The sequence below is a fragment of the Paramormyrops kingsleyae genome, chromosome 7 (assembly GCF_048594095.1).
Source record: "Paramormyrops kingsleyae isolate MSU_618 chromosome 7, PKINGS_0.4, whole genome shotgun sequence".
Taxonomy (NCBI): Eukaryota; Metazoa; Chordata; class Actinopteri; order Osteoglossiformes; family Mormyridae; genus Paramormyrops; species Paramormyrops kingsleyae.
Genome location: NC_132803.1, coordinates 23,112,640 through 23,133,393, shown reverse-complemented (window position 1 = coordinate 23,133,393; position 20,754 = coordinate 23,112,640). Strand labels below are relative to the sequence as shown.

Genomic DNA, 20,754 nt, shown 5'->3' with positions numbered 1-20,754 from the left:
TGGTGGCACGTCCCTTTTGTGTCCTTCACGATAAACCACCCCCCCACCCCCAAGCCCAGCAGTGAGCCTCAGTGCTGCCCACGTACCAGGCCAGCAGAACTGATCCCTCTTTTGTGAAGGGTACCACAGGCATCACACAGCCTGGACTGGGTCCCTCTGCTGGAGATAAACCTACAGCGGTCAGTCGAGCCAGGAGTCGCCGTGAGCTGGCCAGTGGCTGACAGCATGTGGCAGTGCGGGGCTTTGGGTTCCCGGAGACTGCAAAGTAGGGAGAAGCACAGCCTCCCGTCTTCCAAGGACACGGAGGATTGCGGGATTCAAAAGCCATGTCTGTGAAAGGGGCGGCCAGACAGTAGGACGACACAGGTCCAAAAGGCTCCTCCTCCGCAGTTTTCAGCCACTCGGTTTGGACTGCGCGTGCAGTGCTGCCCAGCCGGTCATGACATGCGGCAGCGCGCCGCAGAGCCGATAACGCAGAGCAGCTGGGATTGCCCAATCGTCTGCCTCTCGCTCCTAAAAACAGCGCCATCCCACGCAAGCGTTCAATTCCCCATTTGCTGGTTTCGTCAAGTTCACCTTCCAGGCATCCAGTCACGGTCTATTTCTGAACTTCTGTTTGTGGGAAATCGTCTGAAAAATTAGCTTCTGCCAGAGTAGACAAAATCCGGAGCGCCGATCCATTCCGGATAGAAGGCACTTGCTCAGCAGATACACTTTTGGGTATTTCTGCTGTCCTTGTGACAAGGCCACAAAAACACCCTTCAATAATCACATCAACACGCGATACACAATCTTACATACAACTATCAACACCTTTAAAACGAAGTGTTTTAATACCTCATGTTTTTTATATGAGCACATGTTGATCAGGAACGTAGAACAGAAACCAACAGTATTTCTGGAATTTAGATCACCTTAAATATGTGACAGGACTAATGTTAAACAGGCACTTTTAAAGTCTTCCAGAAATGTTCCAAGTTTAAAATATAATCATATATTCCTCATACTGTGTGTTCCCGGGTACATTAACCATCTATGTTTTATAGGGCTCCAGGAAAGCATACAGAAGGTGAAATAAAGAAATCCCCTTAAATCAGCCTCAGCACCCTGAGCGACAGTGGCCTACCATATTTAAAATCTAAATCACTACTCTAACAGGGCTTTCCATTACTCACAGCAAAGACGTGCAATTAGAACTATTTTGATTAAGGCATTTGTTTCTAAACGCTTGTCGCTACCAAATCGTTGGAGCACACAAATTAACATGATCGACACAGACTGTTGCGTGAGGGAAGGCGGGAAAAAAAAAACAAGAAATTACCGCGCTTCAATTCGTAATTATGCAACGATATGGAGTTGGGGCTGTAATTAAGGAGGAATTCCCCACGGCAGGCACGTCCGCCGGTTCAGCCGCCAGCAGGAACCACTGCTCTCACCATGGAGAGTCTCCAAGCAAAACAAACACTGATCCCAATTAGGCGTGTTATCAGTGCCTGACACGAAGGGCTGCACGACTCGTCCCTTAGCATGAACGAGGCACCGGCTATTAGCGAGCGACACCTGCGGGGCTCCGTGACATGCTAACAAACGTAACAGCTGGTTACGAGTCGGTAACATGGGAGCTCGCGAACCCAGGGAGCGCTGGCTGTCAGGGGGGGGGAAGCGAGGCCACCAGCGCTTGGCAGCTTTGCATAACGAGAGAGAGAGAGGAGAGAGGAGAGAGGAGAGAGAGAGAGAGAGAGAGAGAGAGAGGCAGGTGAGCCAGCATGCAATGGAAATAGCCTCGGTTCAGGACGAATGCCGGAAGGGTTTGGACGCCTCCCGTTGAACCGACTACATTAGCTTGAGGTCCACAGCATCCACATGGAAAGCAATCAGCAGAGTTTACAGAGGCATGCGTGCTGAATCAAGCAGTCATAGCAGGCAGGCCGCCTAACAGACACATGGGCCTCTTGCGCTCAGTGAACGATACGGTCTTCACAAACTAGACCTACCGCCATGTTGTTGAGTGCGGGATTATTAAAAGGGCTCCCCACAGCTCCAACTCTGCGACAATCAAACGCACAGACTCTCAGCTAAAAAATGCTCCTTTTAATAAACGCACTGTGGAGTTAGGAGATACCCCCTTTGGCTTGGCACAGGGCCTGGAGAGATGGAAAGCTTTGCACCATAAGCAACACCCATGTGACGTGTGACAAATATCTCGCCAGCGTTCTGCATTCAGCCACAGAATCGATCTCGACCCCAGAACCACATGTTTTTATAGAGGTCTGCTGTTATAGTGAATAGCTACCTCACAATATGCAGTGGTACATGGGACTCGTCAATTTCATGTAATGCAATCCTCTGTTACATCCCCCCCCCCAACCTGAGTTTAGACAAATAAAATTTGAAGCTAATGCCCAAGTCATTCAGTGTTAAATTCCATTTTAATGAGTCATTACAAAAACCTCAACAGAATGGATACTTCAAAACAGCAACAGATTCTGCAGTTTCCTAATCTGTCAGACACTACAATACCTGCGACCGGAGAGTAAAATGCAATTCCAGGGAATGGCTTAATGTTCAGTATCTATTGTTCAAAGTTCGGTGGGCAGCACTTTCAAAACAAAATATGATAACATTAAATGAATAAATTAAAATATTCCTGTCTTTTAAATAATCGCTTCTTTTCATTCCACGACAATGAATTCAAAATGTCTGGAACTGTGAAGAACAACTCTATGTTCCTCACGCCTGAAATACTGAAGCAACCACAAAGAAAGGGGAAAAAAATTTAAAAATCTGGGGAAGAAACTCAATCCACCGTCTTCTGACAGACAACAGCAACAGATCCAATATGCAAAAGCCATTTCAGTCCATCACGGAGGATCATCCACTTGTAAGCCACATGTCATTGCCAAGCCACTATTTCAAGATGACAGATGACAGCAACCCAAAAAAATGGGTCAATATGAATATGGTTATGTAGCAAAGCCTGGCTTTTAATTAAAAGCAGAAAAAAATCAGGATGGAGACCTGACCAAAACGCCTTGCACCAACGGGCAAAGATTCCGAATGAGATTCCTCAAGTTATGGCTTATAGCGTAATGAGTCTTCAAGAAGCAGCAGAAATGAGCATTCAGTCAAGGCAAGAAAAAGGCTTCAGCACAGGACAGACTCAAGAAAGTCAGACAAATCCAAAGAAACAAGCAGAGATGCCATGCTGACATGTTTCTTTTGATCGAGATCCGGAACAAGATTTCCTGGGAATGGCTAGGGACTGGCAAACTGCCACTTTACTTCCTCGGCTCACTGGCCCCACCCTGAGCGACAGATTTAGTTGGGGTGGGAAATGAGCACTTTCAAAAAGCCACATTACACAAAAAAAGAGAAATATTACCAAATCTTATTTTTGTCGTCGTCTTTCTGAAACTCATCACAAAACGAGTCAAGAAGACATTTCAGTAGGAAAAGGAAAACAAGACTATAGGCACTGATGTTTTCTGTTTCTGCTTATTGTACAACCTGGAAATCCAACTTTCTGGTGAAGATATAGGACCATATATAATATATAGGAGGTAATGGACCATACCATTTAAGCAGATCTTATGAACAGACCTCATGAACTATAAAGATCCTAGACCACCTAAGGCACCCCTTTGCTCTTACCTGGTTCCTCCTCAGTTTCTCCATAGACTAGGAAGTCTGTTTTCCCAGGATCAGCCTGGCTTCGCCGAGTTATATTCCCCATTCAGATCTGGTCCAAGAACAAACTATTCCCCAGGATAAATCCTAAGTCTCCCTTGGGACGATCATCAATTTCACAACCGAGCAACACGGACACAACATCAGCTGGATTACTCATTGAGGCCCTGTGTCACGCAGTTTGACTCAACACTGTGGAGGACAGGGATCCAAAAATACACACAAAAAAAAAACCCTTGTCAAAATCTTACAGGTCTTCCTGTGAGATGGCCAGCTATAAAAGTCAATAAGCGTTTCCAGACCGCCACGAGTTCCACAATCAGACTGGTGTGCCGAGAGCGAGCTCTGCCGCATCCACGGAGTGACCGACCCAGTAACCGGCCTGGCAGAGAGCTTCTTCAGCATCAGAACATTGAGGCACAGTGATTGTTTCCTCATAGAAAAGAACTTCACCACCCCTCTTGACTTTATCCAGACAAAAACCTTAAGACACGGCCTATGACGAAACTTACCAACAAAAAGAAAACAAAACAAAGCAAGTGGTTACAGACAAACAGATGAGCCCGTCTCCAGATCTAGAACTCCATAAAGAGGAGGCAGAGATGTGGCAATACGAAGCAGCCATGATTCTCATGGAACCTGAGTGCAAGGTGGCACAGGTTCTCATGTGCCTCCGATCTGTTCGGTAGCCCAAGTCTCAAGTGGCCTGCCGAACCCCTCCAGCTCCTAGGCTTCCTCTGATGCCTACCCTGAACTCCACCCCCCATTCCCCCAGCTAAACCATTGCCACGCCTACACATACAGTTTGGAGTAACTTTTAATTACTGCACCTTTCAAATTGTCTTTGCGGGCAAAAAATGCCTCTCGTTCCAGAGGAAGGTAGTCGGTCATTTCCATGAAACCTCAAAATTACAACCCAGCTCAGAATCCCAGATTTTCACTGTGAGCGGGGAAAACTCTCCACCAAATGCCAGTGGCGTTTCTGCGCCCAAACATCTCCCAGCTCCCACCGGGCACAGAAACCTGCAGGATACAAGCCCTTGGCGAGACACTGCAGGGCCTGTCGTTCAATCAGGGAACATGATCCACTCCAGTTGGTTGCCTTGAGGTCCAGCCTCATCGTGAATAATGACCCCTTCTCCGGGCACGTCCATACACTTTTCCATCTTGCGCCTTTTTTCGGTGGTTGTCAGTGCATAACCAAAAGAGATCAGCCACGCTACATTAAGCTCCAAATCCGATCATTTCTGTGCTGCATGTGTCGTTAATACTTAACATACAGAACAGCTGTGCTTCATTGTCAGACAGCTTGCTAGCGGCCCAAAATACTTCTCTCTTCAAATAAATTCCCGGCAGAAACAGATGACCACATCTTTGAATTCCATTGTACTGACTGCACGCATAGAGCTCAGAGAGCTTCCCTCAGTCTATGTGTAATGAAGACAGACCTAAGTATTTACTGGACTCATGTACTACTATTTTAAAAGAGCACTTGGTACTTCACACGTGGAAAATATTTGAATGTTATATTGTTGAAGCAAGCCGGCCGTGAAATACTCAAAAACATAAATCATAAGTTGAGTTGCTGTGCGCCAAATCAGGCTTAGAGTTCAGCTTCCCACCATGAAAACTAGAAGAGTTAAATAATACAAATAGACAAACACATGCATGTGTATAGCTCACACCCTGCACTGACTAAAGCTCTTTCTGAACCGGTGGGTTGTGGATTGTGTAGTTTAGAAAAATGATTTTACCGTCAAGTACTGCCAGACCTACGGAGTTCACGCATAATCTCCGTTTTTTTTCTACCACCAATTTGGGTCGGGTGCTGAGGTTAAACCAGTTCAGAACCACTGGCTAAAATGGGGGCAGTATGGATAGATAAACATGCCAACAACAGATATTTCAAAGTGGCAAACACTTCACTTGGAAAAGAAAAGCGCACGCACGCACGCACGCACGACTCCACTAAACAGCAGAAGTATAGTAACGCCACTTTTTCCAACGTCCCAAAGCCGTCATCATGAACCTACCCAAAGTCCTTCAGCCTTCCTAAAAAACAAACAAAAAAAAAACACAATGTTTTTGAAAGACTAAATCATTTATAACTACACATCCAGCAGAACCCTATTTTCAGGTTTCTGACTTCATGTTTGTGAGTCCACGATAAACGACAAATCAGTTCTCCGGCTGGGAAACCCAATAAGGCTGGCCTAGCTTTGCCTTGCCTGCTCTGCTCCGGCACTGCATTAGGAAACAAGAAGAAGATTCATTGTTTTATATTTCATTACTTGTTGCAGAGTTCCTGACTGCTGGAACCCCGCTGACGGAATGGCCGCACGCCACTGCCTTCTCCAGACCTTCTGCGTTGCATTTCCAAAATAAGGCCTGACAGAACGAGGGGTTTAAAAGGAAAGAAAAGGGAAGGATTTTTTAAAAATGCTGCTTGGGATGCCTCAATTGTTAGGTAATGCTAGAGGCACCTCAAGAGCAGTGTTCAGGTCACGAGAAACTACGAAACAAACATCCGTGCCTCTCCAGAGCAAGGTCTTATGGACCATCAGCAACCGCTGTGCCTAAACCGTGTGTGAGCACACTTTGTCCAAACTGAAAATCAGCAGCTCAGAGGTCAGTTTGTTCCATGTGTGTGTGGGTGTGTGTATTTTATATTTAAAAGTTAAAAAGGTGAAAGTCGGTGTCACCAACTTGGTTAGATTTGACAGCATCCATCAAGAATGTAGCTCCTGCAGCTCAGCTAGTATCACGCTGCAGCAACAACGCAAAGGTCGTAGGTTCGAATCCCAGGGAACTCACACTGAAGGCCTATATAGACATGTCTCACATATGCAGGCCAAGCAGCTCCAGTCACAACTCCTACTTAGCTAGAGCAGCTGAGGGCAGGGAAGTTAAATTAGGCAGCAGAAGAACTGGCTTCACTCAAGCAATTGCATTAGACACCCTGGCAAAAGGGCAAAACATGGTACCTTTTTAGGCAAGAAAGTAAAAGCTGGACGACAACATTAAATCTTTGTCTTCGAAACACACTGAACTGTTTTCAAAGTAAATCTAAGTCCACGGGAATCTGGAAGCTGCCCCCCCAGCACGCCGGGGCTCGTGAGGGCGCTGGGGCGACAAGGCACTTTGGTCGGCTGCTCCCTGTTTCAGCTCAAACCACAGGGTCTAAAAAAGAAAACTAGAAATGCTAGACACAGGGCCCTATAACTTGCCCTGGCATGTAACAGAAGAACGAACAAAGATGACTAAAGTTACCCACAGGTTTTATTTAGGGCCACGCAGTGAATTTTCAATAATACACTGAACCACTGCCGCATTTTAAAAAACTGCTCGCTAGTCCCAAAAAAAACCCAAAATCTTACACAACAGCGGCTAGGTTCACAAAGATGAAGAAAGGGGAGAAGAAGAAAAAACAATGCCTTAAAGAAATCTCGGGGCATTGCTTGGCAATCGAGACATGCATGGTACCCCGCCTTAATCATATCCAGAGATTTCTGGAAGACACAGCCTTTGCCCACACACAGGATCAGGCAGTGCTAATTTAACGGAGGCCGCGGTGAAGTTGCAATCTTAAGTATACTTTGGATAGTATCAGTTCCCATCACTGGAATGATCCAGAGCTGCCTTAGCAGGGCTCAGCTGTCCCTTAACCACCCGGAAGACAAGCGAACTCACGATGGCAATTAATCGTTGCCGTTTCGACCGAACCATTTGAGGAGCGGTTCGATGGAACTGAACTCCATGAGACCTGTGGATATTCCATATGCCTGTCTGCCCCCAAACCACCCCACCCCCCCAGGGCAACCCATCGCCTCTCCATGGGTCTGCAGCATTTGTTAAAGCCCTAGGCAGCCCCAGTACTTCAATTAGCAAGGGTTCTTCTCAATTCAAGTGGCTTTCTGGGTCATATGGGCAAATTATCCCCCCCCACCCCTGCCACCACCACCAACCCCACCTTGTAGAGTCAATTTTCTCACTGTGCAAAGGAAAACTTGGGAAGTTTGATTCCTTTCCTGGTTTTGTTCGTTCTTGGGCGACACCAGGAACGCAGCATTATTCCTGTCGAGCCCCTCCCAATGTGTCCCTGGAGGGCATTGTTTGGGGGGGGATTTGTAGGCATCCTGTGATCCCCAACCCCCACTTGGCAGCCCCAAGCCAGCACATTTCACATCCATCCTTTTCGAAAGCCTCTTACTGCACAGGTGCCGACATTCCGACACAACCAGCAGGGGGCGTTGTCTCATGCGTGGCTATTCCCCGAGCTGCCTCCTCTGAGAGCACCAGGAAAAGCGGGCACGAGCACACAGCCAGCGAAATAATTCCTCTCATATGAAACCAAAATCACCAAAAGCAACATCTCCTGCAATGTCCTGCAGCCTTGTCACCGGCCAGAGCCTTTCTGTGTGTGGTCCATTAACATCCCCTTTCGGTCAAAAGAAACCCATCCATCGTCTGAGCTGACATCACTTCCTGTGCTGGGACAGAGGCTCAAAGGAAACTCAGCAGTGTCATTTCACAAGTTCCCAGTTGCGTCGGACATTCCCAGTACAGCATGCAGTGCACTGTGTGACTCCAGGAAGTCACTGGACAGTAGGGCCACTGTCCTCCTGCATAAGACTGACAGTTCATCTAGCTTGTTATACATGAAAGAGCGAAGAAATTCTCTTATTCTCTTATTCCTCTTATTCAAGCTCAGATTTACTGTGGAATTGTGCCTGATGGGGACTTTCCCAGGAAAAATAAATACATGTGGGAGCAGGCAGTGACGATGATGTGACAGGTTACAATTAATACATAGGCCTCACTTGTTGGTCATTAACCCATAATGCAATTCACTTTCACAAACAAGCAAACAGATGTTTTTGTTTAAAAATAAAGTTACAAATTGTGTATGCAACTGTTTGCAGGCACTAATGTACTAAAGCTACAATGCATCCTGAAAGAAACTTTAAACACACAATGACTCTAAATGAGACAAAATACTCAGGTGTGACTTTAAAAATACAGGCAGCTTCCTTAACAAAAAGACTGCCTCAGATTACAAAGCTTTAATATAAAGGGAACCAGCTCATTTTCTCCTGCGAGATGCTAACAGATGGTTGTGAAATGCAGGCAAACCGTGTGCAGTCTGGTAAAGGCAGTGTGACTAATGCAATAAGGCTTTTCTGCTTCCTTTTAAAAGTCCATTCACAAAACAGCTGGCAGGATAACCTATGCCCGGTCCAGCGAGCGAAGACCGCAGCCTATTAATACCAGCAGCAGGCTGGAAGGTGAATGATGCAAACTCGATTAAGCAGCTTCTCCAGAAAACGCAGACATCCTGTTGAGCTTCATGCGGTGTGTCATGGCTGGGTGGGACGTCTCTCGCACGGGGAAGTACAAACACCAGATATGAAGGTTTGACAGAAGAGGAATGCCAAACAGCAGACACGTTAGATCTGATACCTCCATGGAACATCTGCAGAAGAATTTCATTAGACGCGACATGAAGTGATATGACTTCAGTCTTGTGTGGCCCCACAACCACAATCTACCACATGTGCATCAGGAAAAGTATTAAACCACAGTGAAGGACTTAATTGTATTAGCTTTCCTTAGCTCATCAGTGGGACCTTGGGCTGCTGTGTCTGAACGAGATTACAGGATTATTCATTTGCATACCTGCATTTAACTACTTTGCTGGATGACAGGACAGCGAGACCCTGTTTATCAGCTGAATCGGTCACCACTTAATTTACCTGTGAACCCGAAATTGAAGTCTACTCGCACATTACACCAACACTAACGTAAATCCGCAATTAAACCAGGGCAAAATCATATTACCACTCACTCATTAAACAGACAGGTTTTCTCCCTCATTCAAATGGTCACTTTCAGCTGACACATGGCGCCCGTCAACCTGCGTTTATTACGATGCCAGTCGGACACGACAAGTTAATCCAAGTCCACCGATCGGGGCCCGCCCCGGCGGAAAGGGGGCCGGGGGCCGGCTGGGTGTATGGCGGGGGAGTGGCTCGCATTTCCCCTAGACCGTGCGGCTCCATCGGTGCTCAGTCCAGCGATCCGGAGAGAAGCTTCGCGTCTCTATCCATCATAATTGCTAAACTGAAACACGGCAGCGGCCCACCGCATATACAGCATTTACCCACATATAAGCACACAGAGGAAAGAGCATGGCGGGGATGATTTATAAAACACACGGTGACAGCCGGGGCGACGGCTCTGCAGGCTCCCTGCTTTCTTTCATTTACAGAATAATACTTACAGCCAGATATTTAACCACACGCCAATATCAGGAGGCGCCTCCCTCGCATATCCGGGGCGCAGCACTATAACTATTCCGAGCTATAAATATAAAACAAAATAAAGTTACGATTGGCGTGAGGCGTGTGACTCCGGCAGCAGCGGCGCTGAATGGGGCGACGCAGCCGCTCTCACGAGCCCCTCCGCCCGCTCACGGGCAGCTGGCGCCCCGCAGCAAACGTGGCCGCACGGCAGCGTTAAAAGCCGCCGGCGACAGGCCGTGTGAAGCCGTCTGCTGCGAGTGCCAAGCACCAGGGAGCAGCTGGCGACAAAGGCGGCCGGGCCTCGGCGCCACACAAAACGGCCGGTAACAAACACCCAATAACCCCCTCGACTGGGGGACGGAACTGTCGTCATTTAAATATGGCTAAATCCGCCGAATACTGACAGATCTGAATAAAACAACCAGCCGCGATGTGAGGGACATGTAATCGGTTTACACCTGGAAAGGGACCCGCCTGCAGACCTCCGGCTCTCAAGCCGCCCAGCTTAGTATCACGCCTTTCGGATGCGCAGGTCCTAACATCGGCAATAACCGCTAAGGCGGCCGCTCGGGACGCAACAGCTATAACCTAGATTTAACTAACCAGTGCTGGGACACAATGGATACGGACTAGCTGGCGGGCCACCCCGATAACTGGGTTACTAGCTGCTGTCTGCCCAGCTTAAGGGCAGCTAGTTATCGCAGCCCCGGATCGGGCACTGCCGCCGGGATGGGCGCAGCTAGCGGCTGCCGGAGGGGGATCCGGGTAACCAGCGATCGCCAATAAAAAAAGCCACGTCGCGCCCGCCCCCGAGAGCCTGTGAGGGGCCTGCAGTTAACGGCCGTCGCCGGACTCTGGCAGCCAGCATCGGCATCGTGCTGCCGGGCTGATCGATAGCTACGCGCCGCTAGCTAGGCGGAGAAAGGGGCCTGCTGGCTGCATATCCTCGCAGCGTCCGAGCACCACGGGGCATCCGGACCGCCAGCTGTCCAGCACCCCGCGGCGACGGCGGCCGGGGGTCTGCTTACCTTGTTTGCTTTCTATTTTCCCCGACATTTCGGAATCAGACACGGGCTCTTCAAGGAGAATCACACCCCGGCGGCTGCACCGATCCTCTCTCTGCGCGGTCGCTGCCCGCTTTTAGTCCCGCATTCCTGCGCGCCGCCAGTCCGGACGTCGCGATTTCGGTGACGATGCGGCTCTTCCAGGCGTCTTCCAGGCGCATTTGTTGGCTACATTACCGCCACGGTCATTTCCCCCCTCCGTCCGAATCGCTCAATGAGGCCACGATCGGCAGCCCCTGACTATCACGGTAGTGGGAGATTCCGCCCCCTGTCGGATGGTATGAGCCGCTAAGTTTTTTTCCAAGCCCTCCGGCGGCGTTTTTTTACGCCGTTTTCTTCACACCCGAGATCGCTTTGTGACTCTTTCTACACCCGCCTGCCTGAAATATGGCATTAAAGCTGGAAATATCAGATAATCACATTAACGCCATACGATGGGTCATGTAGCAGAAACCCTCCACGCGTATGATCAGTGTTTTCATTCACGTGGCTACCAGTTACAGGACTACTTTAAACACCAGTATGGTTCACATTGTTTTTGACTGCTGGCAGTGCAGCTTATACTGGAATTGATAGGAATCTGGTTTAAAGGCTACCCTTTCAAAATAATAAAAAAAATTGAAGGCATTTCCTGGCCTTTCTTTCCAACCATCTACATGCGAGATGTTCCACATTGAAGGTACTTAGATTTAAAGCATAAATGCAGAGCAGTTCGGTGTTACTGACAGTAAAAACACAGACTGCATGGCAGTAACTCCGCAAACGTGGAGATCAGCACCGCTTTCATCTGAGATACACAAGATGCCTGCAACACACATGTTGCTTATGTAAAGATGGAGGCGGTTATGCTACAGATCGCATTCTTATTTTCTCCTGAGGTCATCGTGAATACTTTAGTTCTCAAAAACACTAGGAATTTGCTGAATTTAGGGTTATATGTATTACTGTAGCTCATCCTCCAGTGCTGTAGGTGGTAGCAACGTGCTCCGCATGTGGCTTAAATCGTAATTTATTAGTAAGTATGGCATCTCCAAGCTAAATAATAATATAAAACGTTATATTATTAAAATTGCCCAAAACGTTTATTTGGTAAAATAACAAGAGTTCCCTCGCCTTATCGCGAATATCCCAATAACATAACGATCATCGTATATGAATAGACTGCCCGTTGATGCTATGAATGGTTTGATTTCGGGAATTATATTGTATATCGACGTTAAATCCACGTCTGTTAAAAATATTTAGAGCCATCGATAATTAATCGGCATGCAAAACACGCCAAAGCCTCAAGGTTGCGCTGCCTATCTTACATCTCTGGCAGCTACAACGGCGTACTTGCAGAAAATATTTTTAAATGGATCACATGGGAGCTGTAAAATAAGAAAACTAAGTTAAATGACGTCAGTTCTATGTACATTTGTGTTACATGTTATCACAATAACAAATGTCTTGCATAACAGACATGTCCTTCAGTCAAACATGATTTTTGTAGCTTGGGCCATTAGTTCTGTTTAAGAATCTCTATTTTCGTGCCATGCATGATAAATGTTTCCTGGTACTCCACAAAAATAAAATCCCAAAGCAAAGCGGACATTATGAGTATTTTCCGAAAAGTGTGAGATGGTGGCTGCATGAGTTCTGATGGTTTTAAAGATGCTTAAGTTCAACATTTAGTCCACCTTTCTTTAAAATAGACAAATAAATAAACAGCTAATTCACTTAGCCAACTTGGGGATGGGACTGGACTACAAATGCAGTATATTTCTTATTTATACATTTATAACAATATCCGGACGGTAGACAGATCCATATATCTGTTATACAACTTATATTTTTGTTAAAATGTCATTGACAATCTGGAAACAAAACAATTTTATGCAAACTTGCTGATTTACATATCTTTATGAATCCTTGGTAAACTGAAAATATGGCGAAAGCAGATGAATAACGCTTATCCATGAAGCGGGCTGGCCTATCGCACGTGTAGCCGTATGGTGATATATATTTACAAAAGACCTCACTGCGTTTTTCCCTTCTTAAGTCTTGTGCATGCATTCCATTTTGCATATATTACATTAACATATATGAATAACGCACAAAGGTGAAGCTCTCGGTCATGAAATGGCAAGTGCGATTAGCATTATTTTGCCTTATAATGTAAAATAACTTATGCATTGTTCTGAGTGTCCCCAATTATAATGAGTATACCACCTCGTGAGATAATCTGTTCACCAGAAAGGTGTGCAAAGTGAGGTAAGGTTTTTGCTGAGGCTTCCACAAAAGCTAAAATTAGACGGCAAATTCTCATTAAACAGCCTTTGATGAGGCTATTTTATGGTTCAGCACCTAACTTTCTGTCTGCAGGAAGACGTTCATTGGATGGAAATTGTGACGGTGAAATATAATGCAAAAATAATTCAAAATGTAAATTCAGATGTAGATTGGGTGCGTCCTTTTTTAAAAGACCATCTATGTGAAGAATTAATCAGAAACCTGACCCAATGTGTTTTCTAGCTTAGACACCTATACCATAAAACTCAAAAATTGTTGATTAATTATACAACATCGAAATGCATGATAATTTTCTGGACTGACACCTTCTGCACCACGTGGGACTTGCGTATGCGCTTGAGTTGTACTCAGCAAAGCATTCAGTTTAAACCCGATTTCTCTGATGCCAAAAATAATTTTCTAGTGATTTTTTTAGCAGGTCATCTATTTCTAGTGTTTTTTCCCATCAAGATGTCTAATTATTCTTCCGAGGTTCAGCAACTCATTAATCGACAAGAAAACATTCTGCAGCCATAGGTCGGCTACAGAAAATACCCGTCTCTCCAGACTGTGGGGAATCTGTGTCCCAGGGGTATTGTGAAATTACAGAGGAAAACAGAGCCTCCCTCCCACCCAGGTGAACTCACATCTACTCTACAGCAGCAGGCTTGTTGAAGCAGGAACAGAGCATGTCCTTAAGATGAGTTCTGCATGGATTAGAGATGTGCTTAGAGATGTGCTTCAGCTGAGACGAACTCGTTGGTAGTGTTTGGTAGGTTGGGAAATTGCTTGGTTAGATATTTGTTTATTGAATTGACCTTAAAATGCATCAATTATATTTTTATCTTTGTCAATTGTACTCCTCCTCAGTTTCTACGTATTTGTTTTTTTAACGGTGTCCCAAAGGTAAATATGTGACCAGTGTCTTTTACTCTATTTATCATAAAACACAGACTAAGTATGCATGTTTCAACTCGCGTCATTGTGGTAGTGTAATATTGAAAAACACAATGCACACAGTTTACAAATAATACCGTAAGAATAAGATACACATGAACAAAATATATGCACACGGATGAACCACATTTAAATGCCTCTCGGGAACAAATGGTCGTCTGCTGCCCTCTGGTGGTTGGTACCAGCAAAGCAATTGGAATGAATGTTGTTTGACCCCGTCATTGAACTAAAGATGTTCTGGCTTCTTTTACATTGATCTTATTAACTACTTTCAAAAGTTGATTATTTTGCTCAATACAGGTGACAATTAGATTTGTCCATAAAGAAATTGTTTGGAAACTGGTTTATATTCAATAGAAATCCCATATCTCCTGTAGCTCTTGGTTATCTCCTGTGATCTTTCACTCTTATGTCCTCGTATACTCGCATCAAATTCTCATAATGCTGTGTGTTTGACGGCATTTAAACGCAAGTAATTAACTAAACATATTAATATTGGGCAACACCGCAATGATGTAATCGTTCAGCGGGACCCTAAGGCTTAGAGAGACACCCAGTGGAGCGCTGCTGTAACCACAGGCGAGAGAGTCCGCTCTGCTCTCCCTGCGTTAATGAGCACGGGGAGTCTGGGGCTTGGTGCCCAAGTTACGGCAAGATGACAGCTCCAAAAGCGCCATGAAATAAAACGCTGACTTTAGATCAGAAATATTACATCTAGTATTTTATTTTAGGAAAGGAAGCGTTTTTGTGTACAATGCGTTCTCATACAAAAGTTGTTAATATATTTTTTCAGTAATTTTGTTAGAATTATAAAAGAATCAGGGTGGATGCTTGATATAGACTCAAGGTCACCCGCAACCAAGATACTGTTCGAAGATGGACTGATGGATGGATGGATGGATGGATGGGTTGGAAATGATGCAAAAGCACACTATTTATATAATTGTCTGGGTCATTATCTCAGCTCTTGGTATAGAAAATATGATTACTAATGTTAGCTCATCTGTTTACCAGAGCTTTAGAGGTTTCATTGTAAGGGTGATATTAACATAAATGGTTAACATTAGATAACTTGGGTTTTTTTTTAAGTTGTGAATACTACGCAACAATATGTAATCCAGCTGCGATAGTCATGCGTACAGGAATTGTTTCATTTTATTTTTATGGATGAACGCCGGCATTTTCATAGCCTGACTGAATTCCAAAACAAAAGCCGACAACAAAGTATTTCTAAACGCTTAAATGGTTTCAAACAGCGGTTTTAATGTGCAGGTTGATTTCAGTCTCAATTAGTAGCGATTTCGGAGGACCATCATCATTTAAATGACCCTGTTCATTACCACGAGCTTGTTTGTTTCCTCCGCAGTGTGACAGTAATGGGCGCATCAGCCAAGAGCCGCCGTTTCATCTGCAGGCCCGCAGCCGCGAGCCGACATCAAACGCAGTCACTTTGAAACGCTCACAGGATCAATCACTGCGCGTCACCGCGATCGGCGGCGCCCGCGCGCTGTCACGCGGCCCCTCGCTTCGATTAACGCGCAGCGTCGCACCCGAGCTGCAGAGGTTTGAATTTCGCAATTTCCACTTACCGTCCTGCGGCGTGATCATTTGTCCTAGACCACAAGTCATTTACCATAGGCACAGCTGAGATAGCCAGGGTTATGCGGGGGACATAGTTTTGAATCAGGAGGGCAACATCTTGCATTTATTTTAATTAATAAAAGAAGCCTTTGCAAATTAGATTGAAGCCGTAGGTTATCTCGATATGTGATTTTAAACTTCCAACAAATAATGATTAAGTTTCAATCACTTGCAGGTGCTGCGATTGTCCGCTAGATGAGGCACGCGAGATGTCATTTTCGTTAAGATTTCAAGCGACCAAACTTGATTGCCGAAAGTCTGCTTAGATACCTATTCATTATTTCATTTTGCGTTAACTTACCTTTGACTGGCATTACTCTTCCAATTGAAATTCTTTGCATGTTAAAAGAAACCATATTTTTTTTTAGGAATTAAGCTCTGCAACTGAACAAAAATATATTTGCTTGTCTAAAATGCACGTATGCTTTCATTTGCATATGCATACGAGTATATGCATTTTAAGTGCAGAATCCTACCAAATATTTCATGACATTGATTACGTGCCCTCATGTGCTCGTTTTTACTTTTAGTAAAGTACCAAGTGCCAAAATATAACCACAGATTTAAATTTATAATATCTAATAAATAGCCATGTAACTATGCATATTTGAACTTCTGCGTTGTAGGTCTCGATCTGTCATATCGCCCATCATCTCTGGATCCCTGTTTTCTGGTCACCACATGCTTTAGAGGATCCATCTGCTTGCAAATCACGAATTTGTTGGGGTTTGTCAGTTTTGTGTCCTGGGTACTGTTCCACAAAGCAGGATTTTTCCTTTATCCAGATAGCTTAAGCTAAACGTGAGGATTATCCAATAGGAATGTCACTTATCTCTGTCCAGTAGGAATATCACTTATCTCTGTCCAATGGGAATGTCACTTATCTCTGCTCCTATTGGACAGTTTTCATGTTTGGCTTAAGTTATCCAACTGACCGGGAAACCCTGTTTTGTGGAAGACTCCCCTGCTACTGGAGAGCTTGATGTTCCATTTCAAAGATGAATTCTTATCCTGGCAGATAAAAGTCTCAGGCAGTCTAAGGCTTTCTCACAATGACATTCCAACAGCGTCATGAACCAGGTGTGCCACTTTTTGCTCTTTATATAATCCAATGGATGGTATGGCCTGATTCAGCCTGCAGCCATCTACACCCCAGATCTACACCCCAGATCTACACCCGAGGCACTGATTTGCACTCTGCATGACTGCTTAAATGTTGGGATTTGTAAGAATGTTCTCCTGAGAGAGAGAGCTCCCTTTTTCATTATTTTCCTGAAACAAATACTCACATTAAATCTGTGTGGTCAGGTGACCTTCCCTCCTTCTCATGAGTTGTGGCAAATCTTTTGGGAGATCAATTTAATCTGTGCAAAATCAGATGTTTATGTTTATTCTTTGGCATCAGAATTTGTATTTTTTCTTTCTGGGGGAAAAAAAACAATCACATTCACATTCATGTACCCATCTCCTTTAACCAGGGTGCTTTTTACGTGGGAATTAATGGAAAGTAATATTACTTGGTAGAAATGTGCTGGGAGTGTGTGAGGAAAGCAGTTTACATACAAGGTAACGTGCAAGCTGTAACTGGAGCATGTTCACCATGTAAACTTTCAAGGAATTACTCCCCTAGTCAATATCTCAATAACGGAGTGTAATATCAACTCCATAGATTCATTAGATTGAATCTTATCTTTATATTAACTTAACAAAAATCCCTAGAAAAAAAGCGTTATGCTTACAAGAAAGCATCAGTTTAGGGGTGTCAAACTAGCTAACAGATTATTGCCAGACCATTTTGCTCGTTAGTTCTATGGTATCTAATAATAGTTCATGACAGTACACGGTCATGCAATTATGCTCCCTATAAATTGTGATACTCATTTAGTTTGATATATAGTATGTATTAATAAGCAGAATTTACATGCATATGGTGCTTCCTTATGCAAAATGATGACCTATTCCTCTATATGTATAGTGCACTGCCATCATCGACTATAAATAGATATAATTGGAAAGCCGGCTCCTTGTGTAGATTGCATGTTCTCCTGGTGTTTTGTGTTCTTTATTATGTTCTCCTAGTGTTCTAGTGGGTTCCTCAATTTTTTTCCCCCAAACAGTCCCTAAATTGCCCATACTTCATGAGTGTGTGTGACACCTCTGGCGTTACACTCTGTGTGTTACGCTTTGTGTTATGCTCTGTGTGGCGTGGACATGCTCTGTGTGTTATGCTCTGTGTGGCGTGGACATGCTCTGTGTGTTATGCTCTGTGTGGCGTGGACATGCTCTGTGTGTTACACTCTGTGTGTTACACTCTGTGTGCTGTGGGCATGTTCTGTGTGTTACACTCTGTGTGCTGTGGGCATGTTCTGTGTGTTACGCTCTGTGCGTTATGCTCTGTGTGTTACGCTCTGTGCGTTACGCTCTGTGCGTTATGCTCTGTGTGTTATGCTCTGTGTGTTACGCTCTGTGCGTTATGCTCTGTGTGTTACGCTCTGTGCGTTACGCTCTGTGCGTTATGCTCTGTGCGTTATGCTCTGTGTGTTACGCTCTGTGCGTTACACTCTGTGCGTTACACTCTGTGTGTTACACTCTGTGTGCTGTGGGCATGTTCTGTGTGTTACGCTCTGTGCGTTATGCTCTGTGCGTTATGCTCTGTGTGTTACGCTCTGTGTGTTACGCTCTGTGCGTTATGCTCTGTGTGTTACGCTCTGTGTGTTACGCTCTGTGCGTTATGCTCTGTGCGTTATGCCCTGTGTGTTACACTCTGTGTGTTACGCTCTGTGCGTTATGCTCTGTGTGTTACGCTCTGTGCGTTACGCTCTGTGCGTTATGCTCTGTGTGTTATGCTCTGTGTGTTACGCTCTGTGCGTTACACTCTGTGTGTTACACTCTGTGTGTTACACTCTGTGTGCTGTGGGCATGTTCTGTGTGTTACGCTGTGTGTTACGCTCTGTGCGTTATGCTCTGTGCGTTATGCTCTGTGTGTTACGCTCTGTGCGTTACACTCTGTGTGTTACACTCTGTGTGCTGTGGGCATGTTCTGTGTGTTATGCTGTGTGTTACGCTCTGTGCGTTATGCTCTGTGTGTTACGCTCTGTGCGTTACGCTCTGCCTGTTACACTCTGTCTGTTATGCCCTGTGTGTTACACCCTGTGTGGCGTGGGCACGCTCTGCCTGTTATGCCCTGTGTGTTACGCTCTGTGTGTTACGCTCTGTGCGTTATGCTCTGTGCGTTATGCTCTGTGTGTTATGCCCTGTGTGTTACGCTCTGTGTGTTACGCTCTGTGCGTTATGCTCTGTGCGTTATGCTCTGTGCGTTATGCTCTGTGTGTTATGCCCTGTGTGTTACTCTCTGTGCGTTATGCTCTGTGCGTTATGCTCTGTGTGTTATGCTCTGTGTGTTACGCTCTGTGTATTACGTCCTGTGTGCTACACCCTGTGTGTTACGCTCTGCATGGCATGGGCACGTTCTGTGTGTTACGCTCTGTCTGTTACGCCCTATGTGTTACGCTCTGTGTGGCGTGGGCATGCTCTGTGTGTAACGCTCTGTGTGTTACGCCCTGCCTGTTACACTCTGTCTGTTATGCCCTGTGTGTTACGCTCTGTGCACCACGTGTTTATGTGCCAGTCCCGAGACACTGTGGGACTTTTAGTGCTTCCTGAGTTAATTCTCAAACCGACCATGTAGAATACATGATTATGGCAGGTGGGTGGATTCATTAAGTAACAATGAAATATGTTTCATGAGCAGTCATTGATTTTTTTTTTTAGATAAAAAAACTGGTGTAATGAAAACTGAACTAATCATACCAGACACAGACCATCATATGCGCACTGCTGCTATTTTTCCACCTTATTGCATATACAGAGGGGCACATGAAGCTGCTGTGATGTATGGCAGTGAGTGGTGGTGTCTTTGTTCTGCTTACCATTCTGCTAGCATAGCTGCTTTGAGTTTCCACCAGAGAATTCCTTTGAGTCGTGCTTTCTCCTACACTCAGGAAACAGACACAGTTCAGGTGAATCGGTGAGCCTGAATGTTGTCTCTTCGGGGTACAAGTCAATGTAACTGTGCATAAACTGCCTGTGATACAATGAGGTGATAGAGCCTATCCTCACTTGTGCTTGCCTGTGATAGGATGAAGGTCCCCATTAAGCATTTGGAGAAGCATAACTCGAATGTAATCAGGAGTAAATTCCCCAAATGTCCTTCTGAGGTTTACATCATTTCAGTACTATTCATGGGTTTATCTATCAGCTGATATGCGACTATATTGATAAATGTGCGTAGATGTGTGTGTTTATTATAAAAAATCAGTATGCAGATTATGCTATTGGTAACTTATAAAGGTAGAAGTAATTTTTCAAGAGTATATTTCACTTGATGAAACACTGGCATATTAGAGACATTTTTACATAGTGTCCACAGAAGTACAACTTCTCTGCATATGCATACATTTTGTAGAGCGAAAAAATGCATAATTATGTCAGATTTTCCTGCTTAGTAGAAACTGAAATTTTTATCTGTTGGAAAAGGCAGGTAATTTTTATCCTTAACAAGGTATGTATTGATCTTGATTTTGCTGGTGTGGCATCCAGATGTTATTATCCAGGGGCAGCGTAACGGCTTCGTGAGCAGCACTGCGGCCACCGGCTCGGTCCCAGGCGTGTGGAGAGTCTGCATTTTTTTGCTATTTTTGTGAGATTCCCCCGGGGAAGCCTCCCCCAGTCCAAAAACATGTGCTGTAGCTGGACTGCTGCCTCTTAATTGCTACCTTGTGATGGACAGGCGTCCTGTGCAGGACGTCCCGCCCCCCCACATCGCTCCGAAA

The 20,754-nt window shown here is 45.1% G+C and overlaps 1 protein-coding gene across 1 annotated transcript in view; it reads right to left on the bottom strand.

The window, feature by feature from the left end:
• Positions 1 to 11,309, bottom strand: part of rapgef1b (Rap guanine nucleotide exchange factor (GEF) 1b) — a 57,014-nt gene extending 45,705 nt beyond the window's left edge. Inside the window, exon 1 of the mRNA XM_023807978.2 lies at positions 11,018 to 11,309. Within this exon, the coding sequence (XP_023663746.1) occupies positions 11,018 to 11,045 (28 nt within the window). The 5' untranslated portion in view covers positions 11,046 to 11,309. The remainder of the gene's footprint in view (positions 1 to 11,017) is intronic.
• Positions 11,310 to 20,754: the final 9,445 nt, after the last annotated feature.